Raw genomic sequence first — 21711 nt, 5'->3', positions numbered from 1 at the left:
AAGATGAGCATGAATCAGTCATGCGAAGAGCTGAGGAAGGAACAGTAAGGTAAAAACGGAACTTTTATCTTGGGCCTGAAACAAACTATTCAAGAGGACAGATGACCTCCTGAAGGGAGTTCTCTGAAAGCTAGCTAAGTTGTTTCTCTGCTTTTGGCTTTCAGTATCGCAGCAAAAACGCAATTTGATAAGGGATTAAATTTATTGAACGCCTGGGGTGTTACATGATTTCCAGACACATAAAACAATGTCTTCTGCCCCTAGAGTGTCCTTCTTGGCCATTCATTGCACCTTTATAATCAGTGGGATCAATGGCACATTAACTGTTCTACTTTTATCACTGGTGCCATGGGATGTTTTAGCCATTTATAACAACCATCATTACCCAACTGCAAGCATGAAAGCCGTTTATACTTGGGTGTGTTTTTATAGGCAAATGTGAATTTTAAAGTGTGTACATACATTTCACCTCAGCAAAGAAGAAAGAAAAGGCTTTTCTTTTAAACCATTTTCAATATTTTAAATTTACATACTGGCTTTCAGGGTGAATCTGACCATGTAATAACACATATCTACCCTAAGTTTGAATTTTATTCAAACATGTATATATTTTATATTATACAATCCATTATTACACCACAATGTTATCTGTTGAAATAAGTTATATGAATATACAAGTTGCTGTTTTGGGGTTCTTCATTTCTTCCCTATCCAGCATCCCCTCCTCTACCTAATTCATAAGCAAGTTACTAAATCCTGAAAATTCCATGTAAGAGATGTTTCTCAATCCCACTTCTGCTTCATTATCCTCACCATGATTGCCTTAATTCATGCTTTTAAGGCCCATCCATTGACCCTCTGAACAGTCTTAACTGGTCTTCCTGCTAAGAGCCTCTTCCTCCTCTAGTCCATCTTCTATAAGGTTGCCAGATTATCTTCCTAAAAACTGAACAGAGTCCATGTCATCATGGAGTTTACACTCTAGTAGAAGAGACTGAAAGTGAAAAAAAATGACAAAATAAACGTGATAATGAGATATAAAGAAAATAAAAGCAAGGTAAGAGGAAAAGTAAAGGGGTGTGTAATTTAATTTTATTTCTTTAACTGAGATATAATAGACAAACAGCAATATAAAATTTAAGGTGAACAGCATAAGGAGGGAGTGATTTTTGATAGGATAGTGACATTTGATTACGATCGTTAATGCTTTCCAGCCAAAAACCAACAGGAACACATCCATAGTCAAACCATGTTGGGTTTATTAACTTGTTACAAACAGGCACATAGTACAATGTGATGAAATGTGGAGAGTCTCAGTAAGAAGGTGTAAAAGACTTATAGGATTTTGGCTTGTGGTTGGTGATTTTGAGGAAAGTTCAAGACTTTGGTCTGGATTGGATGCTGTCAGGAAGGAGCGGTTATTCTATGGTTGGATATTTTAATAATTGTTATCTAGAAGGTAGGAACAGTGGAGCAAGGCTTAGGTTGTAATTGGTTAAGAAAGAGTAATCACTTATATTAGGCAGAATGTTCATTTTTGTGGTTTGGAGAGTGCTGTGTTCAGACATTACGAAGGCATCTTATTTTTGTCTCATTTATTATGGTCACAGAGTGGCCACATCTGATGTTGAAGTTTTGTGATATTGTTTTTTGTTCAACAGAACACACAAACCTAGTTAAGAATGCCAGTAACACCAAGGCCTAGTGAATAGTACAGGCCAGCTCCTGGTTGTTCAGGCTGCTTTCTTTTTTCTAACAAACTGCTATAATTGTCTCTAAATTGCAATTTATAACTCTTACTCATAATTCTGTTTCCTGAATATTTAGAATACGTATCAGTGTTATTATTTAGGGTAATGAGTTCTTAAACTCCTTATATCTCTGGTGACAATATTAGTAATGTACTTAATCCTTACTAAAACATATGAAAGCCTCTGCTACATGCTGTGGTAGAGAGAAAAGCAACCACCTGCTTGTGGCTGAATGGCTCTGGAACTGGAAATAAGAACGGGTGCTGTGAATTTCAGAATCCACTTCAAAAGTCTCAGAGTCACTTGCTTCATCTCTGAAAACAAGAAGCTGTAGTTAGATTTTGTGTGTAGTTCTAATAGGTCTGCATGGTGCCAGGCTGTCTATGTAGTAATCACATGGGGAGCCTGGTAAAATCAGGTAGAGATTCTAGGGCTCCAACTCCACAGTATAAATCAGCCTAAGTTTTTGTGATTCATTCATGTTGTTTCCCTCCCTTCCTCCCTTCCTTTTAATTGCTTAGTAGTATTCTATCCAATGAGTATACCAGTTTGTTCTACTGATGGACATCTAGGTTTCATGTTCATTTTGCTGGTCATGAATAAAGCTGCTATTAATATTTTTGTACAAGTCTTTTTGTGGATATATGCTTTTCTTTTTCTCAGATAAATACCTGTAAGTGGAATTGCTGGGTCATGTGTGTTTAATTTATATGAAACTAATTGGTCCACAATTTTGACAGAAAGTAATAAAAAGGCTTAGAATACCCTCTCCTTTTGCTCAAAGTGTAGGCTGGAAGAGATGCGAAGGATTTCCCTTCCTCACCAGTGAAGCTCTGGGGCCCTGGAAGATGCTTCTAAAATCAGAGGGATGAAGGCTGTGTGGATAATATCTGTAGGGAAATGTAGTTTAGGCAGTGCATTGAAAAAAAAAATATATATATATAAACTCTTTCGTGAATCTTTGCCTCTAGGTTTCTTGGAATCCCATCTTACTGTGACTAAACTCAGAAAGGGAGATGTCTGAATGTTTGCAGATCTAAAATAAGTCATTCCTGACAAAGAGGGCTCTATTAGCAAAATTTTGATGGTATGTCGGTGAAGGCTGGGTGTGGCGGGCCACTGTGGTGGGAAAGTCACATAAGCTTAAACAGTGGTCCCTAAGCGGGCAGGCCTTGAATCTTGCAATATTGCTTCCTCAGTCAGGTCTCTCAGTTATCTTAAGTAGCTTAAAAAAAAAAAAAAATCGGCCACCTTCCACCTTTCAGCAAGTAACCAGGCTCCACTTACAGGAAAACAGAGACCGTTTGAAAAGAACTCTTTCAGTTTCTTGTCAGAAATGTCCATCTATCTGTATTTATCCTTGATCTAGCCTTTCCTCCTTCCTTCCAGACACAGTGAAGACGGTATCCCTCCCAGCGTCATCACCATTCCATCTTCTCAGGGGTCTTGTGTGGTCTTCTCGCATTTTCGCGCCTCCTTTATACCCGCTCATTCTCTTCAGCTTCTTCAATTCCTCCCTTGCGGAAGCCATTCGCTTTCTCCCTTGTGAAAACTAACCCTTCAACACCAGGTAACACTCTAGATACTGCCTTATCTCTATGGTCTCATTACAGTCAAACCTTCCAAAGGGTTGTCTGCAAAGTATACTTCCTCTTTTCTTTCTCACCTGGGTCTTCAGAGTCCCCCTAGAACCGTTCATCACATAGCAGGCACTGCACAATCATTTTTAAAGTACTGTATATGATGGATGGACAGATGGGGACTCCGAGGGTGCAGGCAATAAAGTCTAGCGCCCTGAGATACTGGGTGACTCACTAGGTTGAGAAGCTGTTTAACTTTCTGGCGTGTAAGGATAATTTGATATACACTTTCATTTTGACATAAAGTTATGGAAAGTCAGTAGTCGGCCTCAAGCAACAAGTATGAAAACAAGTGGCGAAACGGAGCGGCGCGGCACTACTCATTAAACCCCTCACGGGAGAGCACGGGTCCGCACCAGCCCAGGGCCGCGCATCCGCCACTCCACCCGGGGGGCCGCCGAGGACCCGGGTCGGCCTTCCGGCGGAACCAGGCTTACCCTTCCCTGGTGGCTCCGGTCTCTGTGTCGGGAGGTGGGGGTGAGGGAAAGAGTCGAGCGGCTCCCGGCCAATGGCAGTTCTTGAACTTACACCTACAGACGTCAGCGCGGCTGTGCAAACGGATGTCACACAGCTGGCTCGGAAGCGTCTTCTCCCGCCCTACAACAGGGGCGTGGGCTCCGCGAAACCTTGGGCGACCGGAGGGAGGGGCGCGCGCCGTGCCCCGCGAGCCCAGCACCCTCGCCGGCCCGCCTCCCAGCAATCCCTGCCTAGAGGCTGTCCCGGGTGAGCAGCCGGACGCCCGCGCCCCCACCCCGAGCGCGCCTCCGCCGCGGCTCCGCCCCCTCCTCGAGCGGGCCGCGCGCTCCTGCGGCTCTGAGCTGTGTCGCGGGCACGCGCGCCACCGGCGGAGCCGCAGTTAAAATGGTCCCAGCCGGACCCCGCGTTACCCCTGCCGCTGCACTGACTGACTGAGTCGGCGGGCCAGGCTCGGACTGGTCGCCTAGCCGGCAGGCTCGCTCCCTCCGTCGCGTCCCCAAAGCTCGCGCCCATCGTTCTCCCGGCTTCCCGGGGCAAAGCATGTAGCCCCCATCGGGCGCCGGGCCGGCCCGCAGCTGACGCCCACCCCCCACCGTCGCGTGTGTGCCCGTGTGTGCGTGTGTGTGCGCAGGGCGGGCGACCCCGCCGCGGGCCCGAGGCCGAGCCAGTGAGAGGCCTGCCCCGCTGCCGGGAGCCCGGCTCTCCGGGCCTCCCTACTTCCCTGTCCCGGTCCCCCTCCTCGGGGCCTTCTATATGGGCCACCTTCTCTCGAAGGAGCCGCGTAACCGCCCGAGCCAGAAGAGGCCTCGCTGTTGCAGCTGGTGCCGCCGCCGCCGCCCTCTCCTCAGGCTGCCCCGCCGGACCCCAGCCAAGGCGCCCCCTCAGCCGGCGGCGCCCCGGAGCCGGGACTGCTTCTTCCGCGGGCCCTGCATGCTCTGCTTCATCGTGCACAGTCCCGGCGCGCCCGCCCCCGCCGGCCTAGAGGAGGAGCCGCCGCTCTCGCTGTCGCCGCGGGACGGGGCCTACGCCGCGGCCGCCTCCTCGCAGCACCTGGCGCGGCGCTACGCGGCCCTGGCTGCCGAGGACTGCGCTGCCGCCGCCCGCCGCTTCCTGCTATCCTCGGCCGCTGCCGCCGCTGCCGCCGCCGCTTCGGCCTCGTCGCCGGCCTCCTGCTGCAAAGAGCTGGGGCTGGCCGCGGCCGCCGCCTGGGAACAGCAGGGCCGGAGCCTCTTCTTGGCCAGCGTGGGGCCCGTGCGCTTCCTGGGGCCGCCCGCCGCCTTGCAGCTCTTCCGGGGGCCGCCGCCGGCCGAGACCCCCACGCCCCCCGAAATGGTGTGCAAGCGGAAGGGGGCCGGGGTCCCCGCCTGCACCCCCTGTAAGCAGCCCCGCTGCGGCGGGGGGGCCTGCGGCGGCGGCAGCGGCGGCGGCGGAGGAGGAGGCCCTGCGGGGGGAGGCGCCTCGCCGCCGCGGCCCCCCGACGCCGGCTGCTGCCAGGGCCCGGAGCAGCCACCTCAGCCTCTCTGCCCCTCGCGCTCCTCTCCCACTTCAGAAGGTGCCCCGACAGAGGCCGGCGGGGACGCTGTCCGAGCGGGGGGCACCGCCCCCTCGCCCGCCCAGCAGCAGCAGCAGCAGCACGAATGCGGCGACTCGGACTGTCAAGAACCCCCCGAAAACCCCTGCGACTGTCACAGGGAGCCACCCCCCGAAACCCCAGACATCAACCAGCTGCCGCCATCCATCCTGCTCAAGGTGGGTCTGGGCGAGTGGCGCAGGGATGCGCGCTTTCCCCCAACCCTGGCCTCCGCCTAGGTTTTCTCTCTCCTCCCTCTAAGCGCGGAGGAGGGGGTTCCCTGACAGCCCAAGACCTCCAAAGGGGAGACTGGGAAGCCAATGGGGAGGATGCTCATGGCCTGTGTTTTGAAGTAGAAAAACTTGGAGTCTACTGAGTGTCATTTAATAGCTTGGGTCTGTTGCACACAATTCAGGGTTCATCTATTATTAGATTCCCAGCCCAGTGGTTTGGAAACTACTCATAGGTTTTGTGTGAAGTATTTTTTTTTTTTTTTGTAAGTTGAGCAGTTTACACTTACTAGCAGTTTACACTTACTTTGTATGTTAGTGTTTGAAAGTCTTCGAACAGTACTTTCAGGTTTGATAGCTGCTAGTTGATGTCAATAACAGTTAACTTTTATTGAACATTTACCATGATCAGGCACTGTGCCAGAGCTTTATATACATATTATCTCATTTAATCCTTCAGTTAATGCTGTGAGAGAAATACTGTTCACCTCCTTACTTTATACATGAAGAAACTGGTATTTCAGTGCCAAGTGCTTTCAGTTGTTAAGTCAGGCAGAAGTGGTCTTTGCTTTTATGGAGCTTACAAGCTAGTGGTGCTTGAAGAGGTTGAATGACTTGCCCAAGGTCACAGACAGACAGTAATGGGCAGATCTGGGGAATTTAGGCCTGCCTGACTTGAAAACTCTTTTATTATGCTATGTTTTATTGCCTTTATATATTTTAACCCTTACATAACAGCATACAGATTACCAGAAGGTGAAGACAAAAGTTTTTTTTTGTTGAGGGGATGGATGGAGAAGAGGTAGGTGTCCTGTGGGAGCTTTGTGTCCCTTTCAACTACTAAGTAAAATTTGCAATTTTGTCAGTGCTAGTGATAAACTTAATTATGTGACAGTTTGTAGTAAATTAGTATTAAAAAGTTATTTTTTCCTTATTTTTTCCCTTCTCTCCCACCCTCACCCCTGCAACTCTCTGGAGCTTAGTAAATATAAACCTCCATTTTCAGTGTGGACGATATTTAAAACTAACCAAAAGAATTTGGCTACTTTTATTGTTACTGAAGTAACTGTCATCAATTATAATTGTTATTGTCAACAATATATTTTGATTAGACTTTTTACATGTTTATAACCCTGTGTGTTTGGATCTTTATTATGATACAATATTCTTGTAAATAATATAGTAAAGGAGTGGGGAAACTTAACTTTTCCTTGTATCAAAATGAGGTGTATTTTTGGAGGAGTAATTGCCGCCTCTATATGTTCAGGGTGTGCATTTTAGGGCAGAGGGAACTTTCTTCAATCCTTTAAATTAGTAGATGATGTGAACAAACTAAATATCAGCAAATATTTGGTATAGAGGTTTGATTGCTATCTTGTTATCTGGCAAGTAAGACTGTTTAAAAATAAAACAAAAACCAGGTACTTACTACTTTCTGCCTAAATCATTATTTCATGAGGTGGAGAACATTTTAATATAAAAACAAACAAAAAGGAGTAAGGATGTGATTTCATAATAAATACAATTCCTATAGAATAAGTTTATTTTGTCTGCTACATTGTTCTTTTTCACATTTTTCCTAGGAACTGTTGAAAACTTGGTTTAAGGAACATTTGGAAATCACTCATTGGACTTCCCTTGTTGTGTTGGATTATTTAGACATGTTATGTAGATTTCCATTACTTGTATCAGAAACTTGGATAAAGATACTCTGTGTGGGTTTCATGGTTCTAGTGGTTTTCGGCACAGAGTGAGTTGGACTGTCTGGAATGAATTGAGATAGAAGGTTTTCAGTGTTTACCGAAGCTATTACCCCCATTAGAAAGTATGCCTTGATAATGGGTCGATAGTAATAATTGTATTGCTACATCCTTTGTACCAGAAGTTACTATAGTTGCAGAAAAAGGGGATGTGAAGGGAAGAGAGTTTGGAGGAAAGTGAGGAAATGTGTTTTAAAGGGTTTTTTTAGGGAAGTTGACTCAAACTACCAACTTGCTTATTTTTTTCTAGGTATGGCAAAAGCAGAACAAAAACTAAAATCTTTCTATAGTGATTCATAGGCAGATTTTTGGTTCAATATCAAAACCTTTTTAAATTTTATTTTTATGTAAGTTATAAGTATTACTTGCTTTAAAACATTCAAATACTGTAGGTAGAGCAAAAGTCTGCCTTGATTCACCCCTACCCTACCATCTAGTTTCATTTACAGAGGTAATTATACCACTGTTACCAGTTTAGATTGTTCTTCTAGACCTGTACTGTGGGATACAGTAGGCTCTAGCCACATGTGGCTATTTAAAGTAGTTAAAATTAAATTAAATTTAAAATTCATTTCTCAGTCACAATAGCTGCATTTCAGAGATCAGTAGTCATGTGTGGCTGGTAGCTACTGTACTGGACGGTGCAGATCAGAATATTTTTATCATTGTAGAAAGCCTGTGTAAAACTTCATAACATCTTTCATAAATAGCATCAAAATGTACAAGTTCTGCATTTTTTTTCATTAACAGTATGATTTGGAGTTCTTTCCTTATTGGTGAGTATATCGTTTCCTTCATTTTTTTAAAACTATTGTATAGCATCACATAGTGTTATACCATACTGTATTTATTTCTCTATTAATGGATTTTTCCAATTTATGCTAATAGATGTTTTCTTTGCACGTGTGGTCATTTTTTTTTTTTTCTTAGAGTGGATTGCAAGAAGTGGAATTTCAAGGTTGAAGAATGTGAATATCTGAAAATTTAGGAAGTCCTTTCTAATTGTAGGAGCTGTGTAAAAATGAAATGAATTCTTTCTTGAAATAGTGAGCTTCATTGGAAATCATAATTATGTAACTTCAGAACAGGAAGAGACCTTTGAGGTCATCTGGTCACTCCCTACTTCTTAGGCATGAAGGAACAGGCCTGGAGAAGTGAAATGATTACCCCAAGACATTTTACATAGTGAATGGCAGATCCTGGGCTGGAACTCCACTCAGTGTTTTCAGGTCTAGAGATCTTTTCAGTATATGGTGTAAGAGGGCTTGAATAATCTCTCAGAGATTTTATGAAAGAGATTCCTGAATTCGGAGGTAGGGGGAAACTTATACCAGCCAACTTCTAACCATTATGAGTCAGAGGCTAATTTTATAATTGGGTGTGCAGGGTTGAATTGTGTCTTTAAATACAAGAAATTTGAGAAGCAGGGAATGGCTCTTCAGAGGTCAGCTTTGGGAATAGCATTTTCTTGAGTACTTAAGCCAGTTACATTTGATCTTTGACTGGTTAATGGATTTTTTGGGATCAAATAAGCTACCTTCAGTCTTTGCTACCTGTTGCCTTTATAACTTTAAGCAACCTTACCTACTGATATCACAATTAGATTTTTATATACTGAAAGTACAATAACAGTTTTATCAAGTGATAGCAATGGAATATTTTTCTTTAAGTAGTTGCTATTCAAGTAACTGGGTATTTTGAGATCTACATTTAAATTTTAGAGGCTTTGTGTGCTGTATGTTTAGATGTTTTGCTCTCTGTCAGCAGACTGTTCCTTTCCAAAGGAAACCAGGTCAGAGACTCAGAATCCATCACCACCATTAAAAAACTGCTTCACCGTGTGTGCATGTCTGACTGTGTCAATAGGTATTAAATCTGTTCTTTTACAGCTCTTTTACCCACAGGTTGCTTTAGTGATCAAGGAATTTTTATAAGCAAAATATGCTTGGAAGGAAGGCTTATGTGCCTGATCTGTTTTTTTCAAATATGAAAACAAGGATAAAAGCAATGGAAATAGGACTCAAGAAAAAAAGTAATGTGACTTTTAAAAGCTTTGAATGTAGTTTTCTAGTGGGTAAAAGGAACTAAGTTACATGTAGCATTTCATAAATGCTTTGACTTAAGGCTCCAGTGCCATATAAATTCTAGAAGTTATGTCTCTGGAGTTTTAGGGATGATTTTAGCCAGTGCTGAAATGGAGTGTCCTTAGGAAGTCAGGTTCAAGATTTTTCTTTGTTGAAGAATGCCTAGTAATCTTGGTTAACTTAATAAGATCAGGCTACCAAAAGGTAAGACTTGTGTTCTTCTCATTTGAGAAGTCTATAAATTTTGGTGCCTTGTAATAAGTAGTTGTCAAGGGAGTAACCTTTACCGACTTGGGATACCAGGTTATATAAATCATAGGGAATGTAAGGGAAGATATGTGAAGGCAAATATGGAAGTATTTAATACTAAAATAATAGTTTCTTAGAAAGTTGCTTACCTTTGATTAAATATCCTATTTTATACTTAGCAACAATCTTGAAGCAACAAACATATTATCCAGCACAGGGAAATATAGCCATTATTTTGTAATGACTTTAAATGGGGTAGGAGAAGCTAGCAGCAGTGATGGGAGATTGGTTACATGTGCAGTCCCTCACTCTGCCCTCTGAGATGGTCTTCGAGCTGCAATACCCAATAACAGTGAGTATACTTAGTATCCAGATCTTAGCTTCTACATACCATTTGCCGCTAAAAAGAGTCTGTTCCTTGAAGAAATGACTGATTCCAGGGCTGAAACAGGAAAGCATAGGATGAGCCTAGAATATTTTGTGCCAGAATGCAAGGAAGTGCTCAGAGAATAATGGAGATATGTCAGAAGGACCCATCATTTCATAGTGTTTCCTCCCAAAATACTTCAAAAAAAAAAAAAAAAAAGACTCTTGGGTTTTATTGAATTCTGTGACTGGCTGTGGAATAAAACTTGTTTTTGTGTGAATGTCTGACTTTGCTAGAGACTAACATGCTATGTAGTAATAGTTGGAATTTGATTAGTTTGCTGTGTTTTAAATTTTAATAATTAAATTGTGAGAAATTATTTTAAGTTGTAGATGAGGAAGTAGTTTTAGAATCTGTGACTTCCCTTTGGCTGTATGGTTGGAAAAGTACCAGAAATTAATGTTTTGTGTCTCTGTTTTTCTAAATGGAGCTTTATTCAACAGACTATTTAGTACATTTTACTTTCAAGCTTTTGGCAGACAATGCTAAGTAGAATATTTAAGAAAGAGGCAAAATATGATGTACATGAGAAAAAAATTGAAAAGGCCAAAAGAGTTGAACTGACACACAGGAGGTAGTCAATGTGAAATAGCTACATAGATTTACTTCTTTTCATGTATTTCTGTAACTTGCATACAACCTGCATGCTCATAAACCTTAACTCCTTTTTGTAGTAATGTCTGATAACAAGATCTCTTCATCAAGAAATGAAATAGCCAAATGTAGGTTTTGGTATATTTGATTTTTAAGTACTGTAATATTCTGTGGGATGTATATGGTCAAGTATTAAGCAACAGTGCATTCTCTGGAAGTTTCTTTAGTCTGAAATATCTTCTGATACCTCATACCAATGCCCCGGTCAAAAGTAGAATCTTTCAAGGCTTAGTAATTCTTGGATATTGACCTGGTAGTGATTAGTTCACATTATATCAGTAATATGACTTGTACATTTTCTGCTAATTAATAGTTTAGTTCTATTATCCACAGCTGCCACTAAAGATCAAGAATATTAAGTTTGTTTTTCAACCCAGGTCCCGACTAGAAGTCACTGCTGTTTCCCAACATTCGTTATCCTTATATTCTTTTTAGTAACAGAACCCACTATATTCTAGCTAGACACATTACCACCTAACTAGAGACTATTTCTCAGCCTCTCTTATGGGTAGGGGGTGGCTATGTGACTAAATGTTAGGTAATAGGATGTGAGTGGAAGCAATATATACAACTTCCAAGTTACACTATAAAATGCAGCTACTTGTCCTTTGCTTCCTCTTCCCTTTTCCAGGGCTAGACCACCTGGATTAAAAGAGTAAGTCATCTTCAACCCTATAAATTAAGGTAGTGATGAAAGAGCATCAAGCTGTGAGATGATAGATCCCTGGATCTTCTGCAGCCTTAGAATACCTACTTGGCTTAGACTTCTGTCATGTTCAAGCTGTTGCTAATAGTCCTGTGTTAAAGTAAGCAATTTCCTGGCTTGATGCAAGTGCCATCTCAATTTTTTTTCAGTGTCATTTTTTCTCTTTTTTTATTTAACAAAAATGTTGTTCCAGGTCAATCCTTTATAGACCTGTGTTCCCTTTCTTCAAAGCAATCTTTGAAATGCTCTTTCTCTTGAATCTCAAATTATCCAAAAATAATTCAGAAATACCTTTGACTATATAATCTTAAAGCCAGTTAACAACTCCCATGTCTTAGTGTCTCTCACAGAAGCCAAGGGACATGCGCACAGATGTTTGTTAAATGAGTTAAGAAAACAGCATGGAGCAGAGTAGTTCCTTTTTGAGGAGTTAGGGTATAGGTAAGATAGCATTTTAATGATAGAACCAAGAGCAGGAATATTTAAACATATGTTGGTTATCTATTTCTGTTTAACAAATTACGTAGTTTAAAACCACAAACACTTATTATTTCATATTTTCTGTGGATTAGGAATCTCTCTGTTGCTTAACTGGGTCTCTTTGATCAAAGGTCTCTTAGGAGGTTTTAATCAAGCTTGAGCTACTTGACTGGGGCTTGAGCACTTTTGCCCAAGCTTACTCCCTTGGTTGTTGGCAGGCCTCAGGTCCTCATTGGCTGTTGGCCAGATGCTTAAATTCCTTGCCATGCCATGTGGACTTCTCCATAGGGTTGATCACAACGTGGTAGCTCACTCCCTAGGAGCAACAGAACCAAGAACACCCCTAATGAAAGCCACAGTTTTTTTTAACCTAATCTCAGAAATAACATCCTATTTCTTCTGCCATATTGTGTTCATTAGCAGTAAGTCAGTAAATCCAGGTTACACTCAAGAAGAAAGGATTACACAGATGTAAATCCAGGAGATGGGGTCACTGAGGGCAATTTTGCAGGTTGCCTACCACAAACCATATGCAAAGTATATTAAATATGCTTTGATATTTCAGCTTAGTATTTTGCTTTTTTACTTTTATCCGTCTTTACTGGTACTGGTTTTATCTTCCCTTTACCCACTTATTAAATTTTCTTTCCTCTGAATAAATAAGACTCATTTAGATCCACTTAAATATAATCAATTATCTGCTGATTATAACAATCACTTCACTTTCACAAAAGAGAAGAGTAAGGTTCAAAGAATGTGCTATACAAAGTCAGACATATTTTAAACAAGGTGTTTCTTGGTTCCAGTGACCATGTTCCATATATCTTCTACTTGTTAAGGGACAAATTAGCCCTTTAAAACCATGTAGTCCCTTAACTGTAAACAAATGATGTAGTCTCCCTGAATCTTCATTTTCTCGTCTGTGAAATGAGGAAGACGGGCATAAAAATATTCACAAGAGAGGGACTTCCAACTTTGGCTATGAAGAGTTTGGTGAATCCTTTCCAAACCAAAAAAAAAAAAAAAAACATATAAATTACCAGGAAAAATTACCCCAAACTAATTTGGGCTTTGGAAATTGACCAAAGGCAGACAACAAATTGAGACACATTTATTCTCAGGAAAACTACTAGAACTTCAGGTAAGAAGAGTGGAAGTCTACACCACTCCTTCACGAGGCCCCTACTGTGCCCCCTACTCTGGTACCTTTGGCAAAAATCAAGAGTTTGGAAAACCAGCAGTCTTCGGGTAACTTAGTTTGGGGCAATGAGTAACAACTTGTATTTGTCCACTAAAAGTGATGAGCTTGGTAGGAAAAAAATTGGGAAAATCCACATATTTGCAGGTCTCAAGATTGTGGTGCCATTTGGGATGAGTGGGGAACCAGCCAACAATTTAATAGGCAGACCTTGGAAATGAGAGGACTGTAAAGGGATAATAAGCTCTTCACATATCCTTGGCTTACTGTGAAACTATGTACACGGACAGGGAAGACTTGAGAGTATCCAGCAGAAGGCAAGAGCCAAAGCAGACTTGAGAATTGGCTAAGCCTTGAATGTGCTGTCTCCATCACATGCTCAGGTTAAAGAGCCAGGCCTAAGATGTTTGAGCATATCTTTGCCCAAATAACTAGCTGAAAACTAAGCAATTTAGATACAAGTTGACCTCTCTAGGAAGCCAGGCTAAAAAAATGTGGATAAGAATTAAAACTTGAGCAGAGACATCCAAACTGCAGGGAACTCAGATCCTACTCTTTACGGCCAGGGAGATTAAGGTTTAAAAAAAAAAATTTGAAAAGTATGTCAGCTTCCAGAGTTGCTACATTATGTTATATGAAATATCTAGTTTTGAAGGAAAAATTGTAAGACATGTAAAGAGACAGAAAAAAATGTGAGCTATAGTGAGAAAGAAAGCAGTTAATAGAAACTGAGTAGACACAGATATTAGACTTAGAAAATAAAAACTTCAAGCTGCTGTCATAAACATACTAAAAGAATGGAAGGAAACATTATTCAAATTATAGGAGAATATGGTAACATTGACCCAACAAATGGGAAATCTCAATATAAAAAAAAATGGAAACTATAAAAAAGAATTTTTTGATGCTTTTACAAATAGAAGTACTTTCTTACTTCATTATTCATTGCTAGTCTATAGAAATATTTGCTTACTAGCTCTGAATTTTTGTGTATAAATTCTTTTGGACTTTGTATATATAAGATTGTAGTATCTGTGACTACAGAATATTTTAATTCCTCCTTTCCAACCTGGATGCCTTTTCTTTCTTTTCCTTGCATAACTACCAGAATCTGCCAGGCCAGAATCTCCAGTACAATGTTGCATAGAAGTGGAGACAGCAGAAATCTTTGTCTTGTTCCTTATTTCAAGGGAGAGCATTCAGTCTTTCACCATCAAGTATAATGATAATTGGGATTTTTATACATGCCATCTATCATGTTAAGAAAGTTTCCTTTTATTCCTAGTTTTCTGAGTATTTTTATCAAGAAATGGTACTGGATTTTGTCAAATGCTTTTCCTGCATTAATTGAGATGATTTGGTTTTTTAAATCTTTAGTTTATTAATATGGTGTGTTAAATGGAGTAATTTTTGCATGATGAACCATCTTTGCATTCCTGGGATAAATTTCACTTGGCCATGGTGTATGATCCTTTTAATATGCTGCTGGTTTCAGTTTGCTTGAACAACGTGGGTTTGAACTCTGCTGGTCTTCTTAAATACAGATGTTTTTCCAACAGTAAATACTGTAGTATTACACAATCCTTGGTTGGTTCAATCCATGGGTGTAGAACAATGGATATGGAGGAACTGCATATAGGGAGGGTTGACTATAAGTTATACTGGAGCTTTTGACTGCACAGGGGTCAGTGTCCCTAACCCCTGCATTGTTCAAGGGTCAAAGGTATTTTGTTAGGATTTTGGCCTCTAAATTCATAAGGGACATTGGTCTATAGTTTTCTTGTGATGTCTTTGGCTCTGCTTTCAGAGTAATGCTAACCACATAGAATGAGTTAGCAAGAGTTCCCTCAAGCTCCAGTGTTGAGAAGAATTTAAGAAGGATTTGTGTTTGTTTTGTAAACATCACTGCTGAGGCCATCTGACCCTTGGCCTTTCTTTGTTGGAAGTCTTTAGATTACTTACTCAATATTTTTACTTGTTACAGGTCTATTCAAATTTTCTATTTCTTCTTGAGTCAATTTTTTGTAGTTTGTTTCTAGAAGTTTTTTTTGCTGGGTTATCTAATTTGTTGGTATACAATTGTTCATAGTACTTTCTTACCATTCTTTCTATTTTTATAAAATTGGTGATAATTTTTTTTTAATTCATGATTTTAGTAATTTAAGTGTTTGTTTTTTTTCTCTCTTAGCTGTGTTCTTGACTCCTTACACATCATACTTCCTCTTTAGGACAGTCCCTAACAATGACTCTTGTAATAATGGCCACTTGTACTTAAGATGATTTTGTCTTTGAAAAAATTAATTTTTTTCTTACTGATAAAAAACTTTGTGTGCCTTTAAAATGTTTAACATGTTTTATGTGGTTCCTTTTTATTCACAGATATTTTCCAATTTATCCCTGGATGAGCGTTGCCTTTCTGCATCATTGGTTTGCAAGTACTGGCGTGACCTTTGTTTAGATTTCCAGTTTTGGAAGCAGCTGGATCTTAGTAGTCGTCAGCAGGTACGGAATCTAATTCTGAAGAAACAATCAATTTAACCTACTCAAAAAATATCTTTTTCCTTTTTAGAAATCACTTCTTTCATGTTATAGTTTTGCAAAATGGTTCAAATGACTGTATAAGTCTGTTCTTTAGTATTTTTTTTTCTTTTCAAATTCAAGTTGAAGCTAGATTTTTATGGTAAAGGAGATATTTTTTTCAGTTTGGATTGGTAATTTTGGGTTGTTTCTTAATCCTTTTTGTCTTAGTGCTTTTTGCCCCCCCCCCTTTTTATTACCTTTTAAAAAAGTTATTAAACTTTTTCTTTTTGCAGGGGTCATTTTGTGAATATTTATTTCATAGTAGAAAATGATGGCAAACATTTATATAATGCTGCTGGTGTGCCATGTACATAATGTTCTGTGAGCTTTATATATACAACAGTTTTATGAGTTGATAACTATCATTATCCCTATTAATATATCATATTATTATACTTTTAATAATAGTATTCTTGTTTTTTTGATGAAGAAATGGAAGCAGAATGCAATAAGATAACATTTTGTTTTACTTTTCATTTTGATGAATTTTTCAATCTGCCCCACTGCCCAATATGTTTATATGGTGGTGTATATTAGGAAAGAAGATAGTTAATAGAGCTTATTACAAGCAGTTTTTTGGACTTGTTAAATTGTTCCTTTGTGGAGGGGTGGGAAGGGACAGACTGGGAGTTCAAAATTTATAGATACTGACAGGCATATGCAGAGTAGATAGACAAGATTATACTGTATAGCACAGGGAAATATATACAAGACCTTGTGGTAGCTCACTGCGGAAAAAAATGTGACAATGAATATATGTATGTTCATGTATAACTGAAAAATTGTGGTGTACACTGGAATCTGACACAACATTGTAAAATGACTATAACTCAATAAAAAAATGTTAAAAAATTGTTCCTTTAAACTTGGTTGACAGTAATTGGCATTGGAAATATATAAAAATATTCAGTAAGAATAGAATTTTATTACAGTCATAAACCCACTCTAAATCCTTCCGTGATATTGTAAATAATGATGTGCTGATAAATATTTAACAATTGGCTTTCAAAAACAAATGAACAAAGAAAAAGCCCTGAACTGTAATATTTTCCAGTTTCTGTGGTGTAAGTACTCTCACCATGACCAATTTCAAGCTACTAATGTGACGTCACTGAATATAGTGATATTACTGATGTGGAAAGCGGTATGCAATAGACTGTAGACTCTTGTACCTTGGTATGAGCCAACTCCAACATACCACTGGTGGTGTATTATGTGTGTTTCTAATACATACACTTTAAGCAAAATAAGCATTTATGTATAAATTCTCTCTCTTTTTTTTTTTTTGCCTCATTGGTTAAAAAGTCATAGAATTAGTCATTTACCTGCCTGAGTTTGTGAAATTTGTGTTTGGGGGAATGGTGAATATTTAGTTAGTTGTGGCTGGTGGAGTGGAGAAAGGTAATGGGAGGTAATCCACTGGCTCTTTACTTCATTACCCTTGGATGTCTGAGCTATTTGTTACAAACTCAGCCTAAGAATAGCTTTTCCCAAAGCTTCCCACTAAAATCTGGGACAAGACAAGGATGCCCACTATCACCACTCCTATTCAACATAGTCCTGGAAGTCCTAGCCACAGCAGTCAGGCAAGAGAAAGAAATAAAAGGGATCCAAATTGGAAAAGAAGAGGTAAAAGTGTCATTATATGCTGATGACATGTTACTATATATAGAAAACCCTAAAAGGTCCACACAAAAGCTTCTAGAGCTGATTGAAGAATTCAGCAAGGTAGCAGGTTACAAAATTAACGTTCAAAAATCAGTTGCATTTCTTTACACTAACGATAAATCAACAGAAGAAGAAAGTAAAGAAACAATCCCCTTTAAAATAGCACCCAAAGTGATAAAATATCTGGGAATAAATCTAACCAAGGAGGTGAAAGAATTATACACAGAAAACTATAAACCATTGATGAAGGAAATTAAAGAAGACTTTAAAAAATGGAAAGATATTCCATGCTCTTGGATTGGAAGAATCAATATTGTTAAAATGGTCACACTGCCCAAGGCAATCTACAGATTTAATGTAATCCCTATCCAATTACCCAGGACATATTTCACAGAACTAGAAAAAATCATAATAAAATTCATATGGAACCATCAAAGACCTAGAATTGCCAAAGCATTACTGAAGAGAAAGAAAGAGGCTGGAGGAATAACTCTCCCAGACTTCAGACAATACTATAGAGCTACAGTCATCAAGACAGCATGGTATTGGTACCAAAACAGACATATAGACCAATGGAACAGAATAGAGAGCCCAGAAATGAACCCACAAACTTTTGGTCAACTCATCTTTGACAAAGGAGGCAAGAATATACATTGGAATAAAGACAGTCTCTTCAGCAAATGGTGTTGGGAAAACTGGACAGCAGCATGTAAAACAATGAAGCTAGAACACTCCCTTACACCATATACAAAAATCAACTCAAAATGGATTAAAGACTTAAACATAAGACAAGATACAATAAACCTCCTAGAGGAAAACATAGGCAAAACATTATCTGACATACATTTAAAAAATTTTCTCCTAGAAGAAATAAAAGCAAGAATAAACAAATGGGACCTAATGAAACTTACAAGCTTCTGCACAGCAAAGGAAACCAGAAATAAAACAAGAAGAAAACCTACGGAATGGGAGAAAATTTTTGCAAGTGAAACCGACAAAGGCTTGATCTCCAGAATATATAAGCAGCTCATACGACTCAATAAGAAAAAAATAAACAACCCAGTCCAAAAATGGGCAGAAGACCTAAACAAGCAATTCTCCAAGGAAGACATACAAATGATCAAAAAGCACATGAAAAAATGCTCAATATCACTAATTATCAGAGAAATGCAAATCAAAACTACAATAAGGTATCACCTCACACCAGTCAGAACGGCCGTCATTCAAAAATCCACAAATGACAAATGCTGGAGAGGCTGTGGAGAAAGGGGAACCCTCCTACACTGCTGGTGGGAATGCAGTTTGGTGCAGCCACTATGGAAAACAGTGTGGAGATTCCTCGAAAGACTAGGAATAGACTTACCATATGACCCAGGAATCCCACTCCTGGGCTTGTATCCAGAAGGAACCCTACTTCAGGATGACACCTGCACCCCAATGTTCATAGCAGCACTATTTACAATAGCCAAAACATGGAAACAGCCTAAACTTCCATCAACAGGTGACTGGATAAAGAAGAGGTGGTATATTTATACAATGGAATACTACTCAGCCATAAAAACCGACAACATAATGCCATTTGCAGCAACATAGATGCTCCTGGAGAATGTCATTGTAAGTGAAGTAAACCAGAAAGAGAAAGAAAAATACCACATGAGATCGCTCATATGTGGAATCTAAAAAACAAAAACAAAAACAAACAAACAAACAAAAACAAAGCGTAAATAAAGGACAGAAATAGACTCACAGACAGAGAATACAGACTTGTGGTTACCAGGGGGGTGGAGGGTGGGAAGGGATAGACTGGGATTTCAAAATTGTAGAATAGTCTACACTGTATAGCACAGGGAAATATACACAAAATGATATGATAACTCACAGAGAAAAAAATGTGACAATGAGTGTGTATATGTCCATGAATAACTGAAAAATTGTGCTGAACACTGGAATTTGACACAACATTGTAAAATGATTATAAATCAATAAAAAATGTTAAAAAAAAAAGAAAAAAAGAAATGAGCTATTGCAGGCAATTTGAGGAGAGTGGATAACGTATGAAACTGTTTTTTTTTTCCAAAGGGCAAAAGTAAACATACTAGGGAAGTGTAGGAACATCTCTGGGTGGCAGTGTTTGTGACATTTGAGATTTGTAGCCATGCATTTAAAGTGAGACCAATCTGCACAGTTATAAAGTTTTCTGCAACAACATTGTGGAAGTGAAGGAAGGAACTCAAAGAAGATGTTCTTAATAAATTCTCTAGTTAAGGTCAAAAAAAAAAAAAAAAGAATAGCTTTTCCCCTCTGCTGATAGTTCTGGAGATGAAAAAAGGAAAAAAAAAAAAAAAGAGAGAGAGAGGTGTGCTGTTTTCAGCAAGCATAAAACCTTGGTTTTTACTCCTAGTACCCCTCAACACTCCAGTTCTTTCTTTCTTCCTTTCTAAATTTCATCATGTGCATTTTCTCTCACTGTTGTTTTTACTCAAAAGACTTGAATAATGTTAACTCTGTTTTCTTTCTTTTTTTTGAAAGCATGATTGGGCAGGGAATGTATAGAAGTTGGTTGTTTTTTTTTTTAAAGTTCGTTTTTAAAAAATTGTTTAAAAATTGAGATGGCCATGTGAGTTATTCACCAGATGAATTTTAAGGTTACTTAAATTTAGCGTTGAGTCTTCTGAGAAAAGCCTTTTGATGTGGACTTTTGTAGGTAGTCTTTGGTATGCTGATACCCCAAATGATGTATTTTCCAAGCTATGGGTATAGTTACATGTGATTTATTCTCATAGAAGTAGTAAGGCAATTGAAATTTATATACTTTGGTAGATATCATCTAATATTAACTGAAAAGTCAAAATTCATACATCATGTTGACTGATACACATTATTTGTTGGGTTAAAAACAGAACAGACTCAAAAATCTCAATACAGTTTTGTTTGTGGGGAGTTTTTGGTGAGTTTGAAGGTTTAATTAAAGTAATGAAAACTAACATGTATATTATCATCTCTTGGTATTTTCTAACAACAAATGTGTGTTTCTCTATTCTAACAACAAATTCTCTGACACCGGCTGGGTGTCCAGTAATTCAGTTTAATTCTGGCACTAACTCCTAGCGGTAGTGCAGACCTCATAGGGTAAGGGCTCAGTCCCGTAAGACGTCCCCACTTCGTATGTTAGTCACAAGTCCCAGGAGACACCTGTACTTCTGACTGACCAGCTATAAGTTTGGGAGTTCCCTCAACCCCCTCCTCAGGTTTGATAATTTGCTAGAATAATCAAAACTCAGGAAAATACTTACGTTTATTATAAAGGATATAACTCAGTACCAGCAAAATGGAAAAGATGTGTAGGGCAGGTTATGGGGGGATAGACTATGAGTTCCATAGCCTCTCCAGGCACAGCACCCTCCCAGCACTTTTTTGTATTCACCAATCCAGATGCCCTTTGAATCAAGAGTTTTTATAACCCAATCTTCAGCTCTGCTCCCTTCCTTGGAAATCAGATATGGAGCTGAAGGTTTCCACTCTCTGTTCACTTGGTGTTAGTTCTTTCTGGTGACCAGCCCCCATGTTAAAGCTATCTGGGGGCCCCAACTTAAGTCATTTAATTAACTCAGGTGTTGTCAAAAGGGGCTTGTTAAGAATAACAAAAGACATTCCTATTTCTCAGGAAATTTCAAGGGTTTTTAGGAGCTCTGTTCCAGGAACTGGAGACAAAGACCAAACACATTTTTTATTACATCACAGTTCTTCTTATGCTTTAATATTAAGTAAGAAGTTTTTTTGATTGTGGTTTTCATGCTTTAATATAATTATTATCGGGGACAGTTTAATAAAAGAATAGAAAGTTAAGTTTCTTCTTTTAGCAGTGTTTAAATTTATTGCTTTTTTCCCCCTCTCTTAGGTCACTGATGAATTATTGGAAAAAATTGCATCAAGAAGTCAAAATATAATTGAAATCAACATTTCTGACTGTCGCAGTATGTCTGATACTGGCGTATGTGTTCTAGCATTTAAATGTCCTGGACTTCTTAGGTACACAGCCTACAGGTGTAAACAGCTTTCTGACACCTCTATTATTGCGGTTGCCTCTCACTGTCCTTTACTTCAGAAAGTTCATGTAGGCAACCAGGACAAACTTACTGATGAAGGACTCAAACAGGTAAATTTTAGCATCTATTAAATGGTTTTACTTGTATTAACATGTTTTCTTGCAGCAACACTTTGAAACATTGTTATGTTA

General features: G+C 39.5%; 1 protein-coding gene across 1 annotated transcript in view; it reads left to right on the top strand.

The window, feature by feature from the left end:
- The first annotated feature begins 4618 nt into the window (after window positions 1-4618).
- FBXL17 (F-box and leucine rich repeat protein 17) overlaps window positions 4619-21711 on the top strand; it is a 437862-nt gene continuing 420769 nt past the window's right edge. Inside the window, exons 1-3 of the mRNA XM_010987536.3 lie at window positions 4619-5617; window positions 15606-15728; window positions 21373-21630. Of these exons, the coding sequence (XP_010985838.3) occupies window positions 4622-5617; window positions 15606-15728; window positions 21373-21630 (1377 nt within the window). The 5' untranslated portion in view covers window positions 4619-4621. The remainder of the gene's footprint in view (window positions 5618-15605; window positions 15729-21372; window positions 21631-21711) is intronic.

Source organism: Camelus dromedarius, chromosome 3, assembly GCF_036321535.1.
Source record: "Camelus dromedarius isolate mCamDro1 chromosome 3, mCamDro1.pat, whole genome shotgun sequence".
Classification (NCBI taxonomy): domain Eukaryota; kingdom Metazoa; phylum Chordata; class Mammalia; order Artiodactyla; family Camelidae; genus Camelus; species Camelus dromedarius.
Note: the sequence above shows the minus strand (reverse complement) of the source record. Positions and strands in the feature narration are given on the sequence as shown.